Source organism: Bombus pyrosoma, linkage group LG9 (assembly GCF_014825855.1).
Source record: "Bombus pyrosoma isolate SC7728 linkage group LG9, ASM1482585v1, whole genome shotgun sequence".
NCBI classification, from domain to species: domain Eukaryota; kingdom Metazoa; phylum Arthropoda; class Insecta; order Hymenoptera; family Apidae; genus Bombus; species Bombus pyrosoma.
In genome coordinates, this window is record NC_057778.1 from 2725182 (window position 1) to 2747595 (window position 22414).

Sequence of the window (22414 nt, forward strand, 5' to 3'; positions counted from 1 at the left end):
GGTACACGACTTGGACAATCGTGGTACTCGTACGAGGTATTCATGTAACATTCATCCTCTAGACCGGCCGCTTCCGCGTCTATTGTCAACTCGTAGGTTAAATCTGGTCTCCCTTTCGTTTCAGAAAAGAGAGACGTATCCTCGACACACGCGATAGTTATCATACTGATGGTTATGTGTCAAAGGGATTAAGTCGTTGTTACGTTCGCGCCTCATTTATCATGCGATAAACGTCCGTGCCAGAAAATCGTTACTTGTTACCTTCGAGTTCAGACGTGGGCGTTACGCCGGATCTTCGTTTCAGATTCACTCAAACGCGCCTTCCTGATCGTCCCTCTAAGAAAGACTGATCCTACGTGGTCCCTGCAGCCACTTCTATAAATCATTTGGCATCAGTAGAACGTGCGTGTCTGAATTATATCAAAAGGCTAAACCATTTATATTTCAACCCTCCACCAGGTATAGGCAGAACAGATATGTATATATATATATCTCGCAAAGTCGTAAAATTGGTCAGTAGTCAAATATCACAAATCTCCCGGGGATCGAGAAATAAGAAATTTCAGACGTTTTGACTGACGCAAGTATCTAGATTCTTGTTTAAGGGCCGTTCAATGATAACCCAGAAACAATTTTTCTTTCGTAGTACAATGGAAATTTGATTATCAAACATCGACTAATGGAACTATCTATTATCTAAACATAATGTAACAAGAAATTGTTACATTTTTGTCTCAAAGCTTTCGCATTCTTGTTTCATTTTAATATCTATAAAATGATTCAAAAGAAGTAATCATTTCCGATCTCATGACTCGTAGAACTGCTGACGAAAAGCAGAACTCGATTCAGAAAACCAAATGCCGGTGCTTGTTTGCGTGCGATATGTCCAGTTCTAAATCTATGAAATTAGATCAGTCAATTATCTTACTTTCTAATTGCTGTTCCTATAACAGAGGCAATCGACTACGAATTGCTGTTCATCTGTTGTGATATTGAAAGCCGATAATTCTTGGATTGGGATAATAAGAAAAGTTTGAAGGTAACGTCAACGAGAAAACCGTCGTCGTTAGAAGCATCAAAATCGTACTGTCATGTAATGGGTTTCATTTCGCGATAAACGTCATGAAGCAGCGTTAATTGCGTTCCGCGTGAATGATCTCGCGATTGGCGGATTTGAAGAGCAATCAGAATATTGGAAAATCTTAGTAGCAGCTCCTACTTCGTAAAATTCTTTAGAAAAGTTAGGCGGGACAATCGCGCGACTAAGAAAGATTAGAAGGACGCGGCGCGTCGCGACGTTTGGACTTTTGTGCAGATTCGAGAAGAGATTTCCGAGGTTCTTGTGCGAATCAGTTACACCGGTTTGCTCGAACAGGCATCTCCATGCTCGTTAATTAGCCGCGACATCCTTATTGTTTCTTTATACAAGAGTTTCAATTACCAGCAGCAAATCGAGCGATCGTCCCGATGTTAAGATTTGTACTCGTTGTGCGTATTATTCCGCGCACGGTCCCGATAATCGCATCGGGAACATTCATACCGTCTTTAATTAGTTGTCCAGCTCGCCTGCACCGATTTCCAATATCCATGGACTAACGAAGCTATTTATTGTTACTCGAGAATCCGTTCAAAGTTCTCGGATGAGATGATATTGGGTTTAGCCAAGAAAGAAGGCAACTGCAATAACGGAAACGGGTGGCCAATTATCGAACATTGTACCGAGGCACCGGGGACACGCCCAAAAATTTCATCGTTAGAATCTTTGCAAATTCTCTTGGTTAGATGCTTTTGTATGCGAGTGAATGGAGGTCGCATAAACACGAAGCTACGGAACTGAATTCGCGTTAGGTTGAATATACGAGATAGCGGAAAGGGGGGCAGAGAAAGAGAAAGGAAGAAGGGATTTCCTGTGACATTTAAACGTACATTAGCCTGTCGTTCTGCGCTATTTCTTAAGTATTTATGAAGAGGGAAATTTACCGGGAAGTAAATGACAACGTGTATTTGCGACGTAACGACGTGGATCAAGAGGATATAAGAGACAGGGATAATAGACACAGGACATTATAAAAGATCTTTGCCAGGGAAGTAAAATTGCAGGAATCGAGCCTGTGCAAACTATTGGGTTAAACCTTTGCAGTTAGGACGTACGCGTCGTTCTTAGCTATTAAAATACGATTATTATGCTACACGATTTTACCCCCTAATTAAAACTGTATATTTGTATGTATGTACCTATATGTTATTTTTAATGACCAACTGATCAGAATCTAAATGAGTAAGAAGATAATTAAAATTAAAAGCTAGTTTGATCTTAACATATAGATTTAGAAGTTCTTCACTTAAAGTATTTTAAAGTTTGTTACTTTCTGAGATAACACTTAAACAGTATTATTAATTATCAAGCTATATAAATAGTTTTTTAAGCAAATTTTACCATCACATTATTTTCATTCGACTCTTCGTTTCAATAAATAAACCTTCGTATAGAATTATGGTCATTGAGCTGTCAATATACACAATATACTTCATTGTTTACTATTCCATTAACGAGGAATCAAATATTCCGCCTTCATATGTATAGATCACTCAAAGATTGCTTCTGACTGGATTCGTGCAATTACACGGTAAATAGTTTGACTCAAATATCCTATCAATTCAAACGATTCCACTTTATCTGATTATTCCATCCCAATTTCGAGCTTGAATTTTAAGATGTTGCAGCTTAGCTGACCCAAATAACCCGATCTTATTCCCTTACCCAAGAACCAATATTCGAAGATGCATCAAATAAAGAAGATGCTTAAACCAACAGACGTGAAGTTACGAGTATCAATCACAGTAGCTCTTTCGGCTCAAACGAAGGAGAACTAATACACGAATCAATTGCTCTATTAGTAACTCCAGAAAGAAAAAAAAGTTGATCCAGTTCGATTCGATCCGCGAATATAATTGAACCGAATAGACACGAGTGTATATTTTACATCCTTTAAAACGCAAATGTAATACGCACAGGCTGCAATCAATTAGTCACCATATAAGGATCAGGCTGTACAGCGATATATCTGCGGTGCAGTTGGTACGCGTTGAATGTAGCCAGTGCAGTAGGTGTACTGGCTGGTCAACCAGTAGTCCCGCAATCGTCGGTACTCATCTCGACGGGTAGAAACCCCGCTGGGCCCCGTCGTACCGCCCCCACTTTGCTGAGCCTGCACCTTGTACAACGACTTGATGGCAGTGACAGCGACCCAGGCAATCGCTACAGCAATACCAACTTACCTGGTTACGAGATGCATAGTGGCACGCGAAGACCAACCAGTATCCGTACGGATATAGCGTTTGTTTAAACTAAACAGTGGCGAATCCGAGTAAATCATTCAAAGCTTGAGATGGGAGAATGTTAAGGACCGGCAGTTGTCAGTTAGATCTTTAATACGTATAGCATACCCGACTGTTTCGACCCTATGCCTGCCTCGTCCGTCTCTCTACCTGCCTGTCCAATCTATTCCTATGCTTGACTCGTCCGTCTCCGATACTTTTACTTCTCCTCGCGAAACGACTTCCTTGAGTATAGGAAGATAGAAAAGATAGCAAAGTGCATGGGGACAGTGTGAAGTTTTGGAGAATTGTGGAATTTTTTGTATTCTGATTTTTTAATTGGTATTTTGTCTGTGTATGGAAATAATAAAACTATGATAATTGAATATTAGATTAATTTCAAATACAGGAAAGATTAAGATAATTTTTAATTTTCTACGGTGAAATAGTAATTAGAAGTATACCTATGTAATTACATGTTTTAAATGTTATTTTATTTAATTTCACTATGTAATTATTACAACCGTTTATTGCTTCAAATATCCAAGTCAAGGAACAAAATTTGCAATCTATTTTTTCAGAAATAATCAAGACTTCAATTAGAATTCTACAGGAATAAATTCTAGACGAAGATTATCGAAGTATAAACGCCATTACTTTTTCGTCGAAGCTTAACCGAAGCGTAAAATTGCCGAATAAAACCAATACCAAAAGAAACTGTTAACGTAACACTGTAAAATTGCATGCAGCAAGAGAAGCAAGTTGATAAGAAACGGGATCTGTGTGAACTATACAATACGATGCTCTAACCTCTTCTATCCCTCTTCTTCTCCAAAGAAGTTATATCTATGCCAGTAGCAAGAACTTCGGTATACCTTTTACGCCGTCATGCATAAAAGTATGCAAAGGGTGCGTGATAGCGAACTCCTTCCCCGCTTTGATTTACATAATTCGTTATACGCGGCGGAGCATCGAAGCCATTGCCGCGAATATCATTGAAAAGAATTGTTACTACACGCGTCGCGCTCAGTGGAAACTGAATGAACGTTCGCGCACGCTAGCATAACTAGAATAGAAGGTTTTTAGAAAGAAAGAAGGAGTCAGCCAGCAGATGTGGAAGCGAACAAACGACGAAAATGTCCCGTAGCTTTTACGGACGGGGTTAATGATCTTACAGTCGCGAGGCCAGGGATAAAATGTAGCGACGGTTAAAAGAACATTCGCTTTTAACATGCATCCTTCTCGTCTATACCTTCGCCTCTTCGCTATTCCAGTTCTGGTATGTACTGCTCTCTATCTCCCCTCCCCCCTCAATCTTTTTCTCTCTCACTGTTTCTCTCTTCCCTGCTAGCTCAACCCCCATTTTCCTTCGGTGTTTGCATGACGTTCGTACGGGGTTGGTTGCGTCGTTACCGTGAAAGATAGGGACGTGCATGCGCGCAGAAATCCGACCATTAAAATATATCCTGTCAGTATGCACACCGCTGTGCACAGATCTCGACAGTGTGTACGTACAAACAGGCGTACAGAGCAACGTTGCTCCTGTCGTCGTACTGCTTGCTTGTTTGCTTGCTCGCTGCTGCTGACCGTACTATTCTTGCGTGTTCGTTCCTAGCGACTTGGGGAGAATTACGGCGAAGATAGCAATAAGAAAGATACGACTTTATCGCGACTCTGTTTCTATCTACGTACACCTCTGGTCCGGTGTTCTTCGCGAACATCGTACTACCCATTGCCGGGACGATCGACCCTCTTTTCTGCTCTGTGGACCCTTGTTCCATTTTCCTTTTATATCTTCGAACGTTATCAGATCATAGTCTGCTCGTAGCTCGCATTACGCACCATGAACCCATGGCAGATTTTAACTTTGACGATGTCGGCTTTAGATACGCTCGACGGTGTTGTTGCTGTTCATTAGAGTTCGGACCGACGAGGGATCTCTCCGAATAAAAGGCATGGTAAATATATAATAGAGGCGTAAGTAACTTTGGTATAAACACCGACAATGTTAAGCGGATTATAACATGCTTATAATTTCGCAAGTTACGGACTGGGTCGATATATCGTGTTTAAGTCGATAAAACGAAATAAATATTGTTCAGATTACAATGTACTTTAAATAATTGATAATTTGGTATATATTCTTTATGATAACGAATTATTCTATGAGTTTTTTACATCATACTTTTTTACACGTTTTACGTAATTAGGTTAGGTATATTCAGCTAAAGATGTAAAGTTAATATTTTTATTATAAAAACTAATCGCTGCATGAATAATTTTTCACTGAACCTTATAGTTTCAATATTATATACCTTATGCAAGTACAGTTAATATATTCTACTAAAAAGTGATACTTGATGCCTCTATCATAAAAACATGTATTCGACAGAAATTTTTTAAAAAAATCTTCTATTAGCTACCTTGTTATAAATTTTAGTAAGGAAGCAAATTTATTTTATGATATTAACAAGAGAAAGATTTCTATCTTCAATTGCACTTGATCATCCTGTGCCATGTATCAACGAAGAATTAAGAATTCCTAATAGATGTTCAACTAACTAAAAATTTCTCTTATAGAAGAGCCGCGTATTGAACGATCAGAACAAGCATGTACATAATGTCTATAAACGGGGCTATCGAGCGTCGTTAACATGAACTGTTACAAGAACTCCTGATAGAAACGAATTCCACGATAAGTGGAAGTTCGCTCTTTCTCTCTATCGTTTTATCGTTTGCCTATACAGGTTACACCAGCGATGATAGCAGGAAATTTCTTACCTCCAACCCTCGTCCCTTTTTCCTCTCTCGTTCTTGTTTCTCTATCTCTCCCGTAGTTTCTCCAAGTCTGCAACTCTGTTACAGCGATTTGCATATGCAAATGGAAGCGATATAAGTAATTAATTCGCAATCAGACTGGCCTTACCGTGCTGCTATATGTATTCGCTATGATTAGAAACCACAATTCATTAGCCGTAGAGATATTTATTAATTAGCATCGTGAATGTAGGCGTACACCTTCGATAGCAGATTCGATCCACGTCATTAGTTACATTTTCTTTTGTTTCTTGCATATCACCATCGAATCTATTCGTCCTTCGATCTTTCAAACCGTTCACGGGAGAATATTTGTTAGTTATGCAAAAAGCTTTTCCAATCAATTACTGGTAATAGAAATATCTTATCTTTTGTGACCCTCTTGTGAAGAATGATACTACATTAGAATTGCAATCATATTGCAATTCATAAATTTTCACGCAAAGCATCGATCTATCTCTTGTTTCAACAAAGAAAAACCTTCATATGCTAAGGAAATCCTTAACATAAAATTGTGCATATTGATAATTCCTTTATATTCCCTTCGCATTTAAGAATCGAACAATTATTTCATACTTCCTTCACATTTAAGGAATTCCTTAACGATAGAAAAATACGATAGAAAGTACGATAGAATGACGAAGATAATACATCAACATTGGTGATATTTTAAAGTACAATGTTGTTTATATATAATTCCAAATATAATTTTCTTCCACGCAATGAAAGGAACATAAAGATCGAATTTCTTCGGTTTTTATCAAAAGATGGAAACGTTAACACAGGCGACAGTTCGTTAGAGCGTCATCTACAACGTAAAAATTTGCCGTTGAGTCGAGTTTGCGAAGTTTTCGCGGCACCCTATTTCTAAGACACAGCTGGGCCCATATCTTAACTGCTTGCTTGCTGGCCGACAAAAGCGCTATACCGATGTTCTGAAACTCACAAGGTAGCACCTGTTACACCCAGAACGTCGTCGATCGACCTTAGAGCCAGCTGGGCCACCCGACACACCCTTACATTAGCTTTATCGTAATTACATCGGGCGGCTGTACTGTACATATAAACGCTAATACCAACGAACGTAGGGATTGCGTGTGATTTGCGTTAGTGTGTGCGCGCCCCCTAGACGTGTGTATCGTCGCTGTAACGTCTAATTCCTTGCACCTCGAGGTGCTTACCGAGTTCCGAGGAAGCAACTACGAAGCCTCTATGCTTTATTTTCTCGCAGCCAGGTAATTCAAGCATCGCGATTTCTCTTGAATCGTCGCCAAGAAATATCGCGCACAGCTATGAGGCAACGTAAATGCTGCCACATGATTCCTTAGAGTTCCCTCAAGTGATTTCTCGAACCTTTACGATCAGTTCTTCGGCCCCTTTTTTTTTTCTTCGAATAACATGATACGAGAGCGCAAAGGTAGCAAATGCTCGAGATAAGATATATAATATATGTGCACACGTTGGTAGTAGGAAGTAGCAGCACCGCAGGCCTGATTCCTTGATACTTTGCACGATATAAGAGGCAAAGGGTTAATTCCGTGTTCCCTGACAATTAGCTTTGGTTTCTGCTACCAACGGCCATTTATATTCTTAAACGTTACCAACGCTTAATGCTTTCTTACTACTGTAAGTTAGATTTATGTGGATAGAGATGTAGAAAGTTAAAGCGTGATTCAGAATGAAAATAGAAAGAATTCTTAAGAAAAAATAAGCAAGAAAAATGGGTCTAATCCAATTACGAGACTATAAATTTATTTGAAACTTACGAAGGAAATATGAAACGTTTAAACCATTCGAGACCGGTGACTCAGACGTTGAGTCACGCAACCTATTTTTCACTAATTGCGGACTCAACGTCAGCACCACGTACGAAAGATTTACCGATCAATTCTTCCGTAATTAAAACAGTTAAATCGAAAGAACGAATCAGAAGTTAAGAGAAAGAGATAAATCGTAGAATGAAGTGCCAAAAGCGTAGCATACACGCTGATCCCAAAAAACGAACTAAAATAGGAATATTAAATTCGTAAAAATGAATTAGCAAGATACAAATTATAATGGGAAAAGCTATTGCACTACTAAGAACAGCTTTATCGAGATACACGAATCTCCAATTCGTTAACGCTTAATAGAAATACAGTGAAAAAATCCCTGCACCCTTGAATTCCTAGATTACCCCGACAGCTTGGAAAAACCCTGATAAAGAATGTACCGTTTGCTCTTCGGAATAGTAGTTGTAGAAGCCAGAGTCGCCGAAACTTTTTCCCTGCCGGTGTCGTTTTTCGTCCCCAAGGCCAAGTGATCGAGATGGTGACGAGGGGAGGAAAGAATGGAGAGAAGAGAGAGCCAGAAGAGAACGAGACTGGCGAGATAGAAAGACGTAGATGCGGTATCGGATGCGAACATCGCCGGAAAACGGACGACTCGTAGTGGTGCACTTTGTTCGGCCGATAGATAGGTGGAGAACGGAAGGGAAGCAGAGAAGTGGGATTGGAGAGAGGGTTGTGGAAGACGAGGGCAGCAGGGTGGGTTATGTATTGGCACATGAACGTAATTGTAGCTATTTGTCGGGAAAGCGAGAGACTGGAGAAACGCTAGCAGGGAAAGAGGGTGGTGAGTGCTGGTGCAACGGGGAAAAGTCGATGTACAGAGGGATGAAACGGATGGTAGAAAGAGAAAGAGAGAAAGAGGGAGAGAGAAAATTCGAAGCGTGGAAAGGGTGTCTCGTCCGGTAGTCGCGGCTGAACGCGCAATGCATCACGGGATTGCGTAGACGACGTATATCTCCGAGTAATAGCACATGGATACTGGGTGGGATACCGAGATCCCAGCTCGTAGCTGTTCGTAACTACCAAAATGTCCGTTCAAACTCCTCTTTCCTTCCATTGGTTATCTCCTTCGATCTTGACCTATCTTTTATCTCATAGCCTTTTACTCCTTTGCAGTACTTTCCTCGTTTTGTCTTATCCCGACTCGGTTTTTTAATACCTGGAAGGAGTATCGTCGAACGAATTAAATAAAATATTTATTGCGTCGATTGATACTGGTTGAAAAGCGAGATGATCGCACGTGGTTGATCTACGATTTTATTTAGTAAAGGTAGATATTTATAAACGATTTCGTTTCAACTACGGTATTCTCTGTATCAAAATTCTCGAGACATTTATGTCACTTGTGAAATATTTTTTAATCAAGAGCTCGAGAGAGAATCGGCTGCCTATTTCGCATAAAAGTCGGACGAATTTAATATTTCCAGGAAGCAGGCGAACAACGAGGTTCATTCCAGTGACGTATAGTTTTGATATACGTTTACGAGTAACGCATAAATGGAACGGTCGTTGTATGGTAGAGCATGGGCATACAATCTGGAGTTGATTAGTTTATTCCAAGCCGAGAAAAAATGGATGCAGATATGAAGCCGTTTCGGGTAGTTCGGTACAAAGAGCCGGGACTCGCCACTAGCTTGTTTTTGCCAGACGATCATTAATATAACCGCTTATCCTCTCGGATTGTGTTCCGACGTCGAGTCGTGGGCGTAAAAAGGGACCACGAGGTTATAAAAGAGTAATGCAAATTAGCGTTTTTCAGCTCGTATACCGGTATACGAATACCGGTGTGCACCATAAAGCGCAACACATGTGACGTGGAACAACGAATGTCGTATTGCATGGGATCAGTTATCCAATTCATAGTCGATCTGCCTTTTAGAACGCCTCCTCCTCGTTTCTCCCTTTATCGCCTATAGACTGTTAACGGATCAATTTAACTTTCGCAACGTTTCCTAGCACGGCTATTTTCGTCCAACTCTCCGCGGGCCAGATGACATCGACAAACGTAACGCAACGATGTTTCCGCGTCCACAATATTTTATCGCTCCCGCAGGTTTGCGACGAAATTTTCCTCTTCGTCGCGACACGCCCGCGGAGATTTCATTGGTTCAACTGGAAATATATGGCACTGTGTGTTCCAAGTGTGATCGAGGATAGAGATCGTTCGACTGCACGGTGAAGCTATAATCGTTTGCATTTTGATGCGCGAATTTGATTTTTAATAGACTGATCATTGGATATAATCTTTATAAACTAGCTCACCAGCTGGATACCTGCCATAGAAATCTTTTACGTCTACGCTGTGTGTGTCGTACGAAACGTTTTGAAATTTCATTAGCGCTGTTACGAGACGCGATTGTCATGACGATATTGATCAAATTTAAAATCCATCTTAAAATGTATATAAAAATGGCAAGATACACTATTCTTCTGGCAACTGACGCAGGAAAACTTGTTATATATCAAACTTCCGTTCTGTGTAAAAAAAACAGAAGGAAGAAAAAGATTAATTTCATATTCATAGCTACCTTCAAGCACGTCTTGAATTATCTACATTGAAAGACATTTTAGTTTCTTTCAAGTATAAGTTACGACGACAATTTCCAACATGTAATTTTAATTCTAAGCAGTCGAATAAAATATACCCAGCAATAGCAATAAATAAAATACCAGTCGACCAGTACTGGCGTAATTAACACAAAAATCTTGAAAATTCTTAACGAAATAGACGCATATGAAATAAAATCTGGTACTAAAACCGTGTTTTTTAATTCGGCGAAGAAATCGGCCTTTTTAATACCTGAAATTACGTGAAATCCTTGCGTCTCTAGATGGTACGACGCCGGACGAGCGCGCGGGAATGCCACTCGTGGTGCAAGTACGAAATTTTTCTTCGAAAAAATTGCGTCAGGAAAGCGGCTTAAATACCGGTAGAAATTCAATTACGGTTGACAAGCCGCAAGGACTGTGTACGCCGTAAATGGTGCTCGTTGCGTTCCGCTAAAATTACGAAGGGAAATGCGTCTCTAATGCTCAAACACGTAAAAAGTCGCCTTCTCTCTCTCTCTTTTTCTCCCTCTCTCCCTCGTCTTCGTGGGGATCTCACTGAATCGCATTTACTTATTCGATTTATTTATTTGACCCGACCCGGTTGCCAGCCAGGCTTCATCGCCTTCGTTCCTCGTTCGCGGCTGGATGGAAATTTAATGCAAGTTAGATGCGTCGAACACAGTCGATTCGTTTGTATTGAAACGCCTCGTCCTGCCGCGCGACGAATAATTTGAGATTCATCGAGATGCAGCGGGCCGAGTCACTTGTAATTCTTTTCCGTCGTTGCCTCCAGCGCAGCGGCGCGTTTCCACCGTCCTGACTCGTCTTACTCCGCCCCAACCGCCCCTGATTCGCGCTGTCTTTTTTGTCTCGCCATTTGTTCGAAATAGTCCCGGCGTGGAAAGATGGTAGGTGGAATTACGATTGGCGAACGGAGAATGGGAGCAATTGTCCTAGGAGCTGAAGCAAGAGGGAAACAGTTCGGCTGGAAAAAAAGGGGATGAGGGTGTGGTCGATAGAGGGGGGTGAAACGGCACGCCCGGACATCGCTCTGTCGAAGTTAACTTCGCATTTAACATCTGCCTGGGAGGTTAAAATTTCCCTCGAGGTTTTAAGTCGTACGGCAACGGTATATCTTTTGCCTTGATTCGAGAAAAGAAAAATCAGTGGTGACTTTATCGTTCGAAGAGACGGTCGCTAGCTGGACAACTTCTTGCTTATGCACAGAACAAGGAATAGATAACGCTAAATGATAGTAAAAATTGGACTGTGCATTGTAATGTTTCATTATAGCGTTAATCAAATTTGTAGATGATTTATGAAACACACACACACACACACACACAATGTGGATATGAAAGTTTTCTATGATAAGTGTTCGAATAATTTTGTGAACCTGTGTATATAGGAATTTCAAGAATTAAAAGGAAGATATTAAAAGAAGAGGATGTATTCAAAATGAATTTCAAAGATGAAAAATCGAACCTTAAATTTTTCGAAATTTAATAAAATAAAATTTCATGGAATTTACGCAGCATCTAATTTAAAGAATGTAAAGTGTTACAGGTGATCTATAAATATCTATCTGCTGCCATAAGAAGCCTCCGGTTTCTACATACCTTTTGACATGCGTACAGAATCAAACTTCAAACAAATGCTCACAAAAAGAAAGCGAAATGATCCACAAACAGCTATATTAATTTCGAGTTTTTGAATTAACTATTGTAACGATTTGACAAAATCGATAGATATAAACGTACTTTATAAAAAAACAGACGATTAGAAATTTTTAAAACATTTACCAAGAAGTAAAATAAAATGACAAAACAAACAAAATCAAAGCTACGTGTATCTGAAAATAATAGCAGATTGACAGACAGACTTATGAAAAATGTATTCGTCGAAGGGAAAATAAAGAAGGCGTGTTTAATTTCTCCATTCGAATGGCAATATTGGTGGAGCGGCAATTTGCGCCAGGAAATATCGTTTGACGTTTCTATTAAAGATCGATGACGATCGGACCGATGCGTAGCCGCGCGTAAATCTTGTCGCGCCACAATCACAGACCGGATCAGCGAATCGGATAAAAGTAATTCGCGATAAAAGCGATTTCCCGAACCGCGTGCGCGGAATGAATAATAAACGCCGCTGGAACGCGCACATCGTGGTCCAATTATTCGAATCGCGAACAATTCTGCCGAAACTTGTTGATTTAACGAACAAACAGTCAACTAGATACGTCCGATTACGAAACCCTTCATTTCTGTTTGTGCTGTTTCATCAAACGATATCATTTGAATTTGATCAATTCGATTGTCACTGGATCGATAAAAACAGCGCAGCCACTGGCTTTCCGTTGAGACCACTGTGCAAACGATATGTTTGAGACGTCGCGTAGTTCTCTCAGTTAACTGCATTGTTCAACGACTTAGAGATAGGATTCGGGAGTTTCAATTGAGTTTTTCGTCGAAGCGATTCACAGAAATGTTAGGTCCCCGTTCCGAACTCTGTGAGAATACTTTCTAGTTGAAAACTAGTACTATACTATCATTCGATCTATCTACGATACTATCCTAATAATAACCGTATAGCGAAATAAAAGTTGCCGAAACATTTGATTAAAAGAAAATTGGTGGAACATTTTTATTAAAAATATTTAAAAACATTCTAGATCAGAATGAGTGGTATGTACCTTGAATTTGGTAGTTATTCGAATCCACTACACCTACTTGCGTTTAATTGAATATTGCGAAATTTTTTGTTAAAAAATATTCGAGATTAAAATGTGTAGAATGCTCAAGGGTAAAGAATAACATTTTATAGTTAATTGAATTTACAATTATTTCAATCGTTTATACTTGGGTACCAGGCTCGATAGTCTTCTCTGAATTTTTGGCTCTGCTCTGTTTTTTTTTTTTTTTTATTTCATCTTTTCTCTAAATTTATATTAAAATTACTATCGACCGTAACATTTTTCTGTTTTATTAAATAACTACACTTTCAAAGAATCAAGTCACTCAGAATACGGATTGCCGAGTTGATAAGGAACGTCTCGTTGGCAAATACGATAAAAAGAAGCTCTACGATAATCGCGAGACCTGCAGACGATTCGATTATACGTTCGACTCAATGGCGGCGTTTATCGCGACGAACCGCATAAGGGCGCGGTGATTTTTCGACTTGGATTCCCTTGGACGAGAACTCTGAGAATATTGAAATCATAACGTACCAGCCATGAATATTATTCAGGTCTTAAGGCAATATAATCCAAAATCGATCGAGCGACGTGGAATACATTTGGCTCTCGGCTGCTCACTTTGAACCTGATGTTCGAGAAATGAGAGAAGCATCAACGTTCTAACCTAACCTTAGGTGGAAGACGATGATGATTTAGTACTTCAACTTTTCATAATCGAAACTTTCAAATTTCTTTGCTTTTAGTTTGATATATTATCTATTCCGTTCTATTATAATGAAAACCGTAGAGATTTTATTTGACAACTATTTGTAAATTACTAGAAATATAATATAGAAGATGAAAGAGCAAAAAACATAAAAGACTACTCTACTCGACTAATTAAAATTACAATCAAAATTAATTTCGAATCGTATTTGAAGATAAGGGAATCAGCTATGTACAAATTTCGGCAAAATTTGTTATTACTTGTTCTATTCCTAATTTACAGGAATCAATTTTAATCATAAAAGTTATTCGTATTCCAATTATATCATATTACCATTAGCAGAAAATTTCATATTTTCATGAACACACAATTTAGGAAACAGAGCTTAAATTCTTATATGTACAAGCATTTACCTGAATATTTTCTATATTTATATATATTACCTGTATATCTTGTACATTTTTGCATCTGTAAATTTCCTAGAAATGCACAAACATTAGTGGCCTAATTAACGTAAGGTAAACAAAAATATCACTCTTCTTACTGCGTTTATATCTAAAATAGTGAAAAAGGGGAACTAAGGCCAAGCAATCAAAAACTAAATGTCTTTACTTCCGGAGAACTATACGTTCATTACACGCAAGCATTAACGAACATGGACAAAAACGAAGAAGAGATGGGAAACTGCTTGGTTGACTCCTCTGTAAACGCTGGTAAATTAGTGTTTTCGCAGTTGAACTATGCACTATTACGGGGCACTATTACTAGCTAGCATGTAATAATTGCTTCGACCTACGGGCGCCAGGCGTCTTTGAAAAATAGAAGAAAACCCACTTAATACGCTCGTATATTTTACCGTGACACGTTTAGAGAGTGAGCGGTTCTAAACGCAATATTTCTGTTTCACGCCATTAAAGACGGGTTTCTTGTTGATTAAACGCGCCATAGAACAATTTCGCTTCGTTTTACATTAACAGTCACTGATCTTCCGAGAAATATTAGTGCCGAGTCATGTACAATAGCTCATGAAAGTATCCGAACATTTGTAAAAATATTTTATAAATATCTTATTTGTTGAAATTTTGAAATTTTATTAACGCTGCGATGAGACTCGACTATCGTGATTATGTATATTGCTGAAGTTTCAAACGTACACACAACATACTATTTGGTGCATGTAATGTGTTTTGCAGAAATCGTGAAATATTAATAAACTTCAACATTCGTCAGGACTATGGTTAACACTTTATTACATTTTAAACTGGCTGTCCATACAGTATACTGATTTTATATTAGATATGTTTGCAATAAATAATATTGTCTGCCAATAATATGATAGTGGTGTCTTATATAAAAGATGTTTTATATAATACATGCAATATATGCATAAAAGTTTCCTATGACAAGTGTTTAAGTACTGTAATGCACTATAGATGCAAAGTAATTGTGTCTGCGTTCATATAGGCGTTGTAGTTCGTTTTAACGACAAATTTGCGAGAAGCTACAGTGATTCGTTCAATTTGTACTGTCGCAATATTTGGGAACGTAAAGCTCGCAGTTTTGTGGAAATCCATTAGTTAGCTTCTATTACAATTTCCCCTATGGACTCTGTGATTCCGCTTTGCGTCATTGAAACTTAATATAGTTACACACTGTTTCATCGGAATCCAGAGGTTTGCTTTCTCTGTTACTTACTCCGGCGGTTTCATGTATTAATAGTCGCAGTAGCTTAATAGACATAGAAGGATTCTGGTCATTTTGTCAGATGTTGTGCAACAGGTCAATTCGTTTGACAGTTCGATGGAATACTGGGTTTTAGCGTGAAACATAGTCATTGAATATGGTTTGAAATGTCGTTTCTAGACTAATGAAATTATTGGTGCATTTGTATACGAGTTTAGAAGATAAAGATCAAAATTTTAAGTGAGCATATTTCTTCTTTTTATTCAATATATTCAACATAGTCCAAGAAGTGGTAAAAAAAATGTTATTTTTTCTTTTTGTTTCAGATCTGCCAACTACGCAAACGCAACGAAACAGTGCGAACTTTCAGACATGGACCGGCTAACCGTTGCAGGATCAAGCGCTTTCCAATCTGCTAAAGATTTTGATTATCTAGAAAACCACTGTGTGGACGAACCGGTGAAACTTTGTGAATTCAAGAAGCTGTCTGGACGTATCTTGAAAACTGTGGATTCCGTATATCAAGATGTTGGCAGCGCAGAAGAATGCCGAGAACTTTGCTTGAACTCGCCATTCCGTTGCCATTCTTACGACTATGGCGACACTGGTGATATGGTGTGCCGTCTTAGCCATCACTCCAGAGCTACTCTTTCGGATATTCAGGTAAAATATTATGCCAAATTATTATTTCCTTGACAAATTATTTTCGAACAACTTCCACTTGGATTTCTGCAAATCGCATTTGTCACTGTCTCTGTATTCTGTATTGCACCGGACGAACAAAAGCTTGAGCAATGGCTTAATTAATTAACACCGCAACAACTCGCCGTATTAATAGCAATATTGAAAGTCTGATTGATCGTAACCATAATCATTAAGTATTTAAAAAGATAGGACAAAAATTAAGCGAATAATATGGAGACAACTGAAACTTAAAATAAATCCTACTTGAAACACATCTAACGATAATAAAATTTAATACATCGACGGAGTATTAAATTTTTCTCCGAGAACAAAATTTGTTTCATTTAGAATAAAGATACTAAATTAAACTAAAAAAAAAATAACAATCTGCACCAAACTACATTTTAATTTTAAAGTTAATATTCTCAAAACTGGAACAGAATTGCTATTTTTTATTCAACCAAAATTTACACCAGAACTTTTCTATTAGTCATTTATCAAAAGGAAAAAATAAATCGAGAACTATGAGGCCACATCACGTTTAATTCTCGCGGAACAACTGGTCGTTTGTTCGTTTGGTTCATGTTTAATAAAATGCTATTTCGCGACGTTCCTGCGAAATGCCGTGGGACGCTGTTCGACAATGTGAGATTTCTCGTTACGTGAACTTACTTTAATTCATTTGGCACGACGAAGTAAAACAATTCAACGTCAATTCCGGGCATAGAATTCGCTTGGAAATCGTAGACCACACATTTCACCCGTTCTACCGTACACCACGTACTCTTGAAAGGTCCGGTAGGGATTTTCTGTAAACGTGATTACATTGCACACGTGCAAACCAGGTCGAACAATTCGCCGAGAGCGCATTCATGGAAAATCGAGTTTCCATCGCAGATGCTTACCCTATCGAGCCTGTGGGTGGCTCTTCAGTTCGCGCATACGAGAGAACGGGTATCTCGTGGTCCTGAGGAAGTCAAGACAAAGACTTTTCTTCCCGCCAACCTGTTGAAGAATCGGCTCGCTCTATTTCCACTAGCATTCTACTATGTCGAACTGAATCACTAGTACTTCTTCCTTTTTTTTTTTTATAATACGTATCGTAAATCGCGTTACGGTTCTTATCGCGTCTTTAGTTCTTCTCGATTTGATATACGAGAAGTCCTTTAAACCGTAGGAAAGGAAGAAAGTCGTCCATTCTGCCATTTAGAAGGATGTATCGATAATATAATATTGCGTGATATGTCAGCATGGATAAAATATTGAAACGACCAGTGGTATTTTGGATGACGTACTCTCGCGACCTTCGGTCCCTTATTCGTGTCGTTAAAAAGAGCATAAACATTTAAACCTGGCAATTTGAAACTCGTTTCCTATATCATTATATGTCTTAAATAATACGTTAGGGTAATTGTATAAAGAGGTAGTATCCCAGAGTTGATGCTATAATTTTGGTAATGAACGAGCAAAACCTGGCTTGATGTATTTAGCAATTTGTTAGGGGATAAAACGATAAACAAGAACACATTTGTGACAGTTTAAGTTCTGTAAATAGCAGGCGATTATAACACTGGTTAGCTATTCTAGTGGAAATATGCAAATTGTTATTACCCCATCGACACAGATTATCGTATTATCGAGAAGAATTGGCAAATTAGTATTACAAAACGACATACATATACTGCTACAGTTATGAGATAATTCGCTCGTGAAACGTAAATCACAAACCACCATCATTTTTGATATAAGATAGAAAAATGTTTTCGACCATGTAATCATTCAGTACACGTCAATCTCGTATTCGAATGATTTAAATATTCTACCATTATCCTCGATAAAAAATTACAAAATTATGCATCTTCTATACCACATAAGAAGTTATGATACGTCAGGTTAGCGTTTAACATTTAGTGGTAAATAGGTGATTCGAACATGTCAGTATGAGTGATACATTAAAGCATCACGAAGAAATAATGGATTAAATTACAAACAAACAATACAGAACTAAAAAGGTCATGATATAACGATAATAAAGGAAAATTCATGCTTAATTTCAGGAACCTTATCTTGACGTACCTGAGGGCTCAACCTACGAATTAAGCTCTTGTTACAACGTAACGATCGATTGCCGCGCCGGCGACATGGTGACAAGAATCCAAACGAGCAAATTGTTCTACGGCAAGGTGTACGTGAAGGGTTCGCCAAATTCGTGCGTACAAGACGTAAAGGGCGCCTTGGAATTCGAGTTACGAATGGCTTACGACGATTTGGAGTGCAACATCAGACAACAGGGTTTGGGCCGATACTTAAACGACGTGGTGATCCAACACCACGACACCATTGTTACCAGCTCCGATCTTGGTTTGGCTGTCACCTGTCAATACGACCTGACCAATAAAACAGTGTCGAACGAAGTCGATCTCGGTGTACACGGTGATATAACGCCCGCGTTGTCCGAGGAAGTGATCGTCGACTCGCCGAACGTCGCCATGAAGATCACCGATCGTAGTGGAAACGAAGCCATCCCATCAGCCGAAGTCGGTGATCCGTTGGCACTGAAGTTCGAGATCCTCGACCCTAACAGCCCGTACGAGATCTTTGTACGCGAGTTAGTGGCTATGGACGGCGTGGACTCCAGCGAGATAGTCTTAATTGACTCGGATGGCTGCCCCACCGATCACGTCATCATGGGTCCGCTCTACAAGTCCGCTACCACCGGCAAGGTAAGTTCCAGGCTAATGGTTATCATTTATCGTTAGCTGTAGCGCGATGTGAACCACAACGGCGCCACCATAAGCACGCCAACTTCTCGGTAGAGACTTTTTAACGAGATCGTAAACGGTTACGTACGGAATTAGTTTCTTTTTTCTTCCCTTTTCTTTCTATTTTTTAAGGAATACGTGTCTCGTTACCCTCGACACTCTTTAATGGTTTCGATCAAGCTTTTACTCCGCAAAAAGAAAATTGGGTGCTTCGAACGTATTCATAGAGCTGTTTATGGAGCAATAAGAGTTTATTATAGAGCGAATGCCAATACAAGTGGAGCTCCATCTATCTGAACATGACGAAGGACACGCAATTCACTTCGTATAATAGAGTTCTGAGGTCAAGAAATTTTCTCCCCTATCTACTAGTACTTGTCATTCACACGATAAGAGTTCAAATCGAGGGATTTAATCGACAGATATATTTAAAAGACATTAATTAAAATTTCGTTTTAATTAACGTCCGAACTACTACGTCAAAAGATACAAAGTTCGCAAATTACAAGTTCTGACATATTCTGTGCAACGGCTGATTTTGTTTTGTTATCGCACGATCACGTTGACATTTCGATCAAACCTAAGCGTTCCGAGGAATCCACTTTCCTAAAATTCCTCTAAATAATTTCTTTCAAAAACATTGTCGTCACGTAACACGATCATAAATCACTCAATACGACGTCATTAATGAAACTACTAAAGACACGTAACCAAGGAAGTATATGTTAGACAAGACTAGAAGACATCAGCTGTCACAACAAGAACTGTTATTACTCGCGTCGGTTTCAAGATGTTTGTAATTCCTCCTACACGCGTTCCTCGGAGTTAATGATAAAAAGGGGGATAAAGACCGATTCTAATGTGACGAACATAACGAGTCAGTCAACGAGGCAACTAATAGAGATGCTTGGTATCGATAATGTCGATACTTGGCCAACGACCGTTATAGGAACTTGTGTTACGTTGTTTCGCGTTCATAGGTACATTCTATAAGGGTTAGAGGAAGGAAAAGGGGAGGGTTGGAAGAAATTGCGAGTCAACCAGTCAGTCCGACTGCATGCTAATCAATCACTCATACGGATTTTACGACGGGAAGCAATTTGCTCGCGCCATAACAAGTCTATGGATGCACCGCCGCGCTGTCTTAGCTATAGCGCCGCATGATGCGTTGATAACAGCTTCGGGGGCTCGTTATTATTTTCACCGTGTAATGCTAGCTGTCGTCTGAAAATTTGGAAAGCAAACAGCTCTTCGTCACGGTTGACGTAGAACATGATACATGGGCATGTTATAAACGCAATTGTGCCTGCAGATTGGCAAGAATACTTGGTTATGCAGACAGCTTCTGATGAATGAAATACGTTACATCGAAGTAAAAATTATTTCGTAATAAATAGATTGTGAATTTTTATACATTTATGAGCGTACTAATAATAATTGAATTTCCTATGTACGTTCCGTTTTTTAATTATATTCGTAAAAATATGAATTTACATAAATATTCAGTCCAGTAATAAAATAATTGTGATAGTACGAACGCAATAATTTTCTAGTATAATTCTTATTCTTCACTCTTTCAAAGATTTCCTTCGAGCTTCTCAAGTTTTTCCTCTGATTGAACTAGTGATGAACGTTCGTATTTTAAGTTAGAAATAATTCAAAATTTTTCTCTATTATGAAGATAACATGAAGATCATTATAATTATAATATAGGACTACCCAATATAACGATGTGGAAGGAAGATTTTATTGTTTCGTGGAGACAGAACGTGTAAAACAGATAGCAAGGCAGTGACGACGTAAATAAAACTCCCTCGGGTTACTTGGACCCATGTATTTCACTTACGAGTTAATGCAATATCACTTACCATATACCCCAGAGATATTTCCATTTTGATTTCTGCTTCTAAAGAAGGGAGAAGTAAAGAACGAACGTTATGAAAATCAGGATCGTAAACTACTTATTTTCCACTTTGTCCCTTCGTATCGTTATATTAACGTTGATAATATTTTACTCTCATATAGGAAAAAGTCCTCCCACTAACATATCATCGTTTAAAAGAATTCTATGAACAGTTGCAATTTCGAATGATAAAATTGCAAAATTTATCTTCCTATGCAAATCGCCGAAATTTTCTTAAAAATTAACTGCAGTTAACGGAGATTCTCTCGTATTCAAGAATTATTAAACGTTCGCTGAAAATAAATCTTCGTTCGACGTTTTGTTAAATTTCTCAACACATTTACAAGATGTTAAGGTATAAATAAAGTAGGCGGAGGGAAAGGGGAAATATTGAATATGCTTCGATGTAGGTATCAAGACGTTGATCAATGATCGTACCACGCCCACTAACCAAATGGATGACATTATCGATGTAACAACGATTCAGACATTCGAGCGTACATGTTATGGTGTCAAAACATCGCTGAATCATCGGCGAGACGTAATTCCACGCGTGGAGTGCAAAATCTCTCGAAGTGTCAGCGAACTACAAAGAATAAATTAATTTCGTAATTGCATTACTGCCACGGTGAATCGCCATAAAGTTTGCCCATTTACCCACATCAAGGATCACGCATCGTAGAAGCTAATTTGCATAATCTAAAAATTTTCACCGCTCTACGTATCAACTCTCTCGCTTAAGTATTATATATCGTTCGCCTCGTTTATTCCCTTATTTCTCTAACGAAATGCATTAATCATCGAAAGATTCTGTTATTAAATTCGGTTTAATGAAATAGAACGTTAAGTAGAATAAACGTGCGTACGAGGTACGACACTCGAAATTAATTATAGTAATCAATTACATGCAGAATTTATATGATCTTGAAAATGTAAGGTATAACGTAATGAATCCTTCAGCAAATTGCAAATTTCAATTATACTCATCGACCGCTTGTTATGATTTTATATTGGACGTCAGATGAAAAGCTTCTTGAAAATAAAACACCAGAAAGATGATTCGCCTTAATCATCAAGAATGATGGCGCATAACTGTCTTAACATGATGTGAGGGATCGTTCTCTCCAGTAATGATCATTCCTTCCTCATGAGAAAGCGTAAAATTAGCTCCGCGATCGCGTTGACGAAGGAAGGATACAATTTGTTCGACAGAGCTAGATACCTAGAGAATGTTACAGCTGGTCGCTAACTATATTGGATAAATTGAATGTAACATACGGCAAATCTACTTTAGAAAATTAGAAATATTAGGTGTTTTAGATAGATCGAGAACACAGAGTAAATTAGATGGTTCGGGCGTCTAGATAAATCTACTATTTTCGACTAAACCTAAAATAAATTTTACGTACAATATATAAAAGACTTACTTTTAGACTTTACTTTAGACTTACTTTAAGACTTACT

The 22414-nt window shown here is 38.6% G+C and overlaps 2 protein-coding genes across 5 annotated transcripts in view; one reads left to right on the plus strand and one right to left on the minus strand.

Moving 5' to 3' along the window:
- LOC122570831 (autophagy-related protein 16-1) overlaps window positions 1-22414 on the minus strand; it is a 606503-nt gene that overhangs the window by 293192 nt on the left and 290897 nt on the right. The window lies entirely within an intron of this gene.
- The window catches only part of LOC122570830, a 246655-nt gene that overhangs the window by 210226 nt on the left and 14015 nt on the right, over window positions 1-22414 (plus strand). For all 3 annotated transcript variants that reach the window (XM_043733699.1, XM_043733700.1, XM_043733701.1), the window contains 2 exons: window positions 15928-16264; window positions 18343-19008. In XM_043733699.1, coding sequence (XP_043589634.1) covers window positions 15928-16264; window positions 18343-19008 — 1003 coding nt within the window. The remainder of the gene's footprint in view (window positions 1-15927; window positions 16265-18342; window positions 19009-22414) is intronic.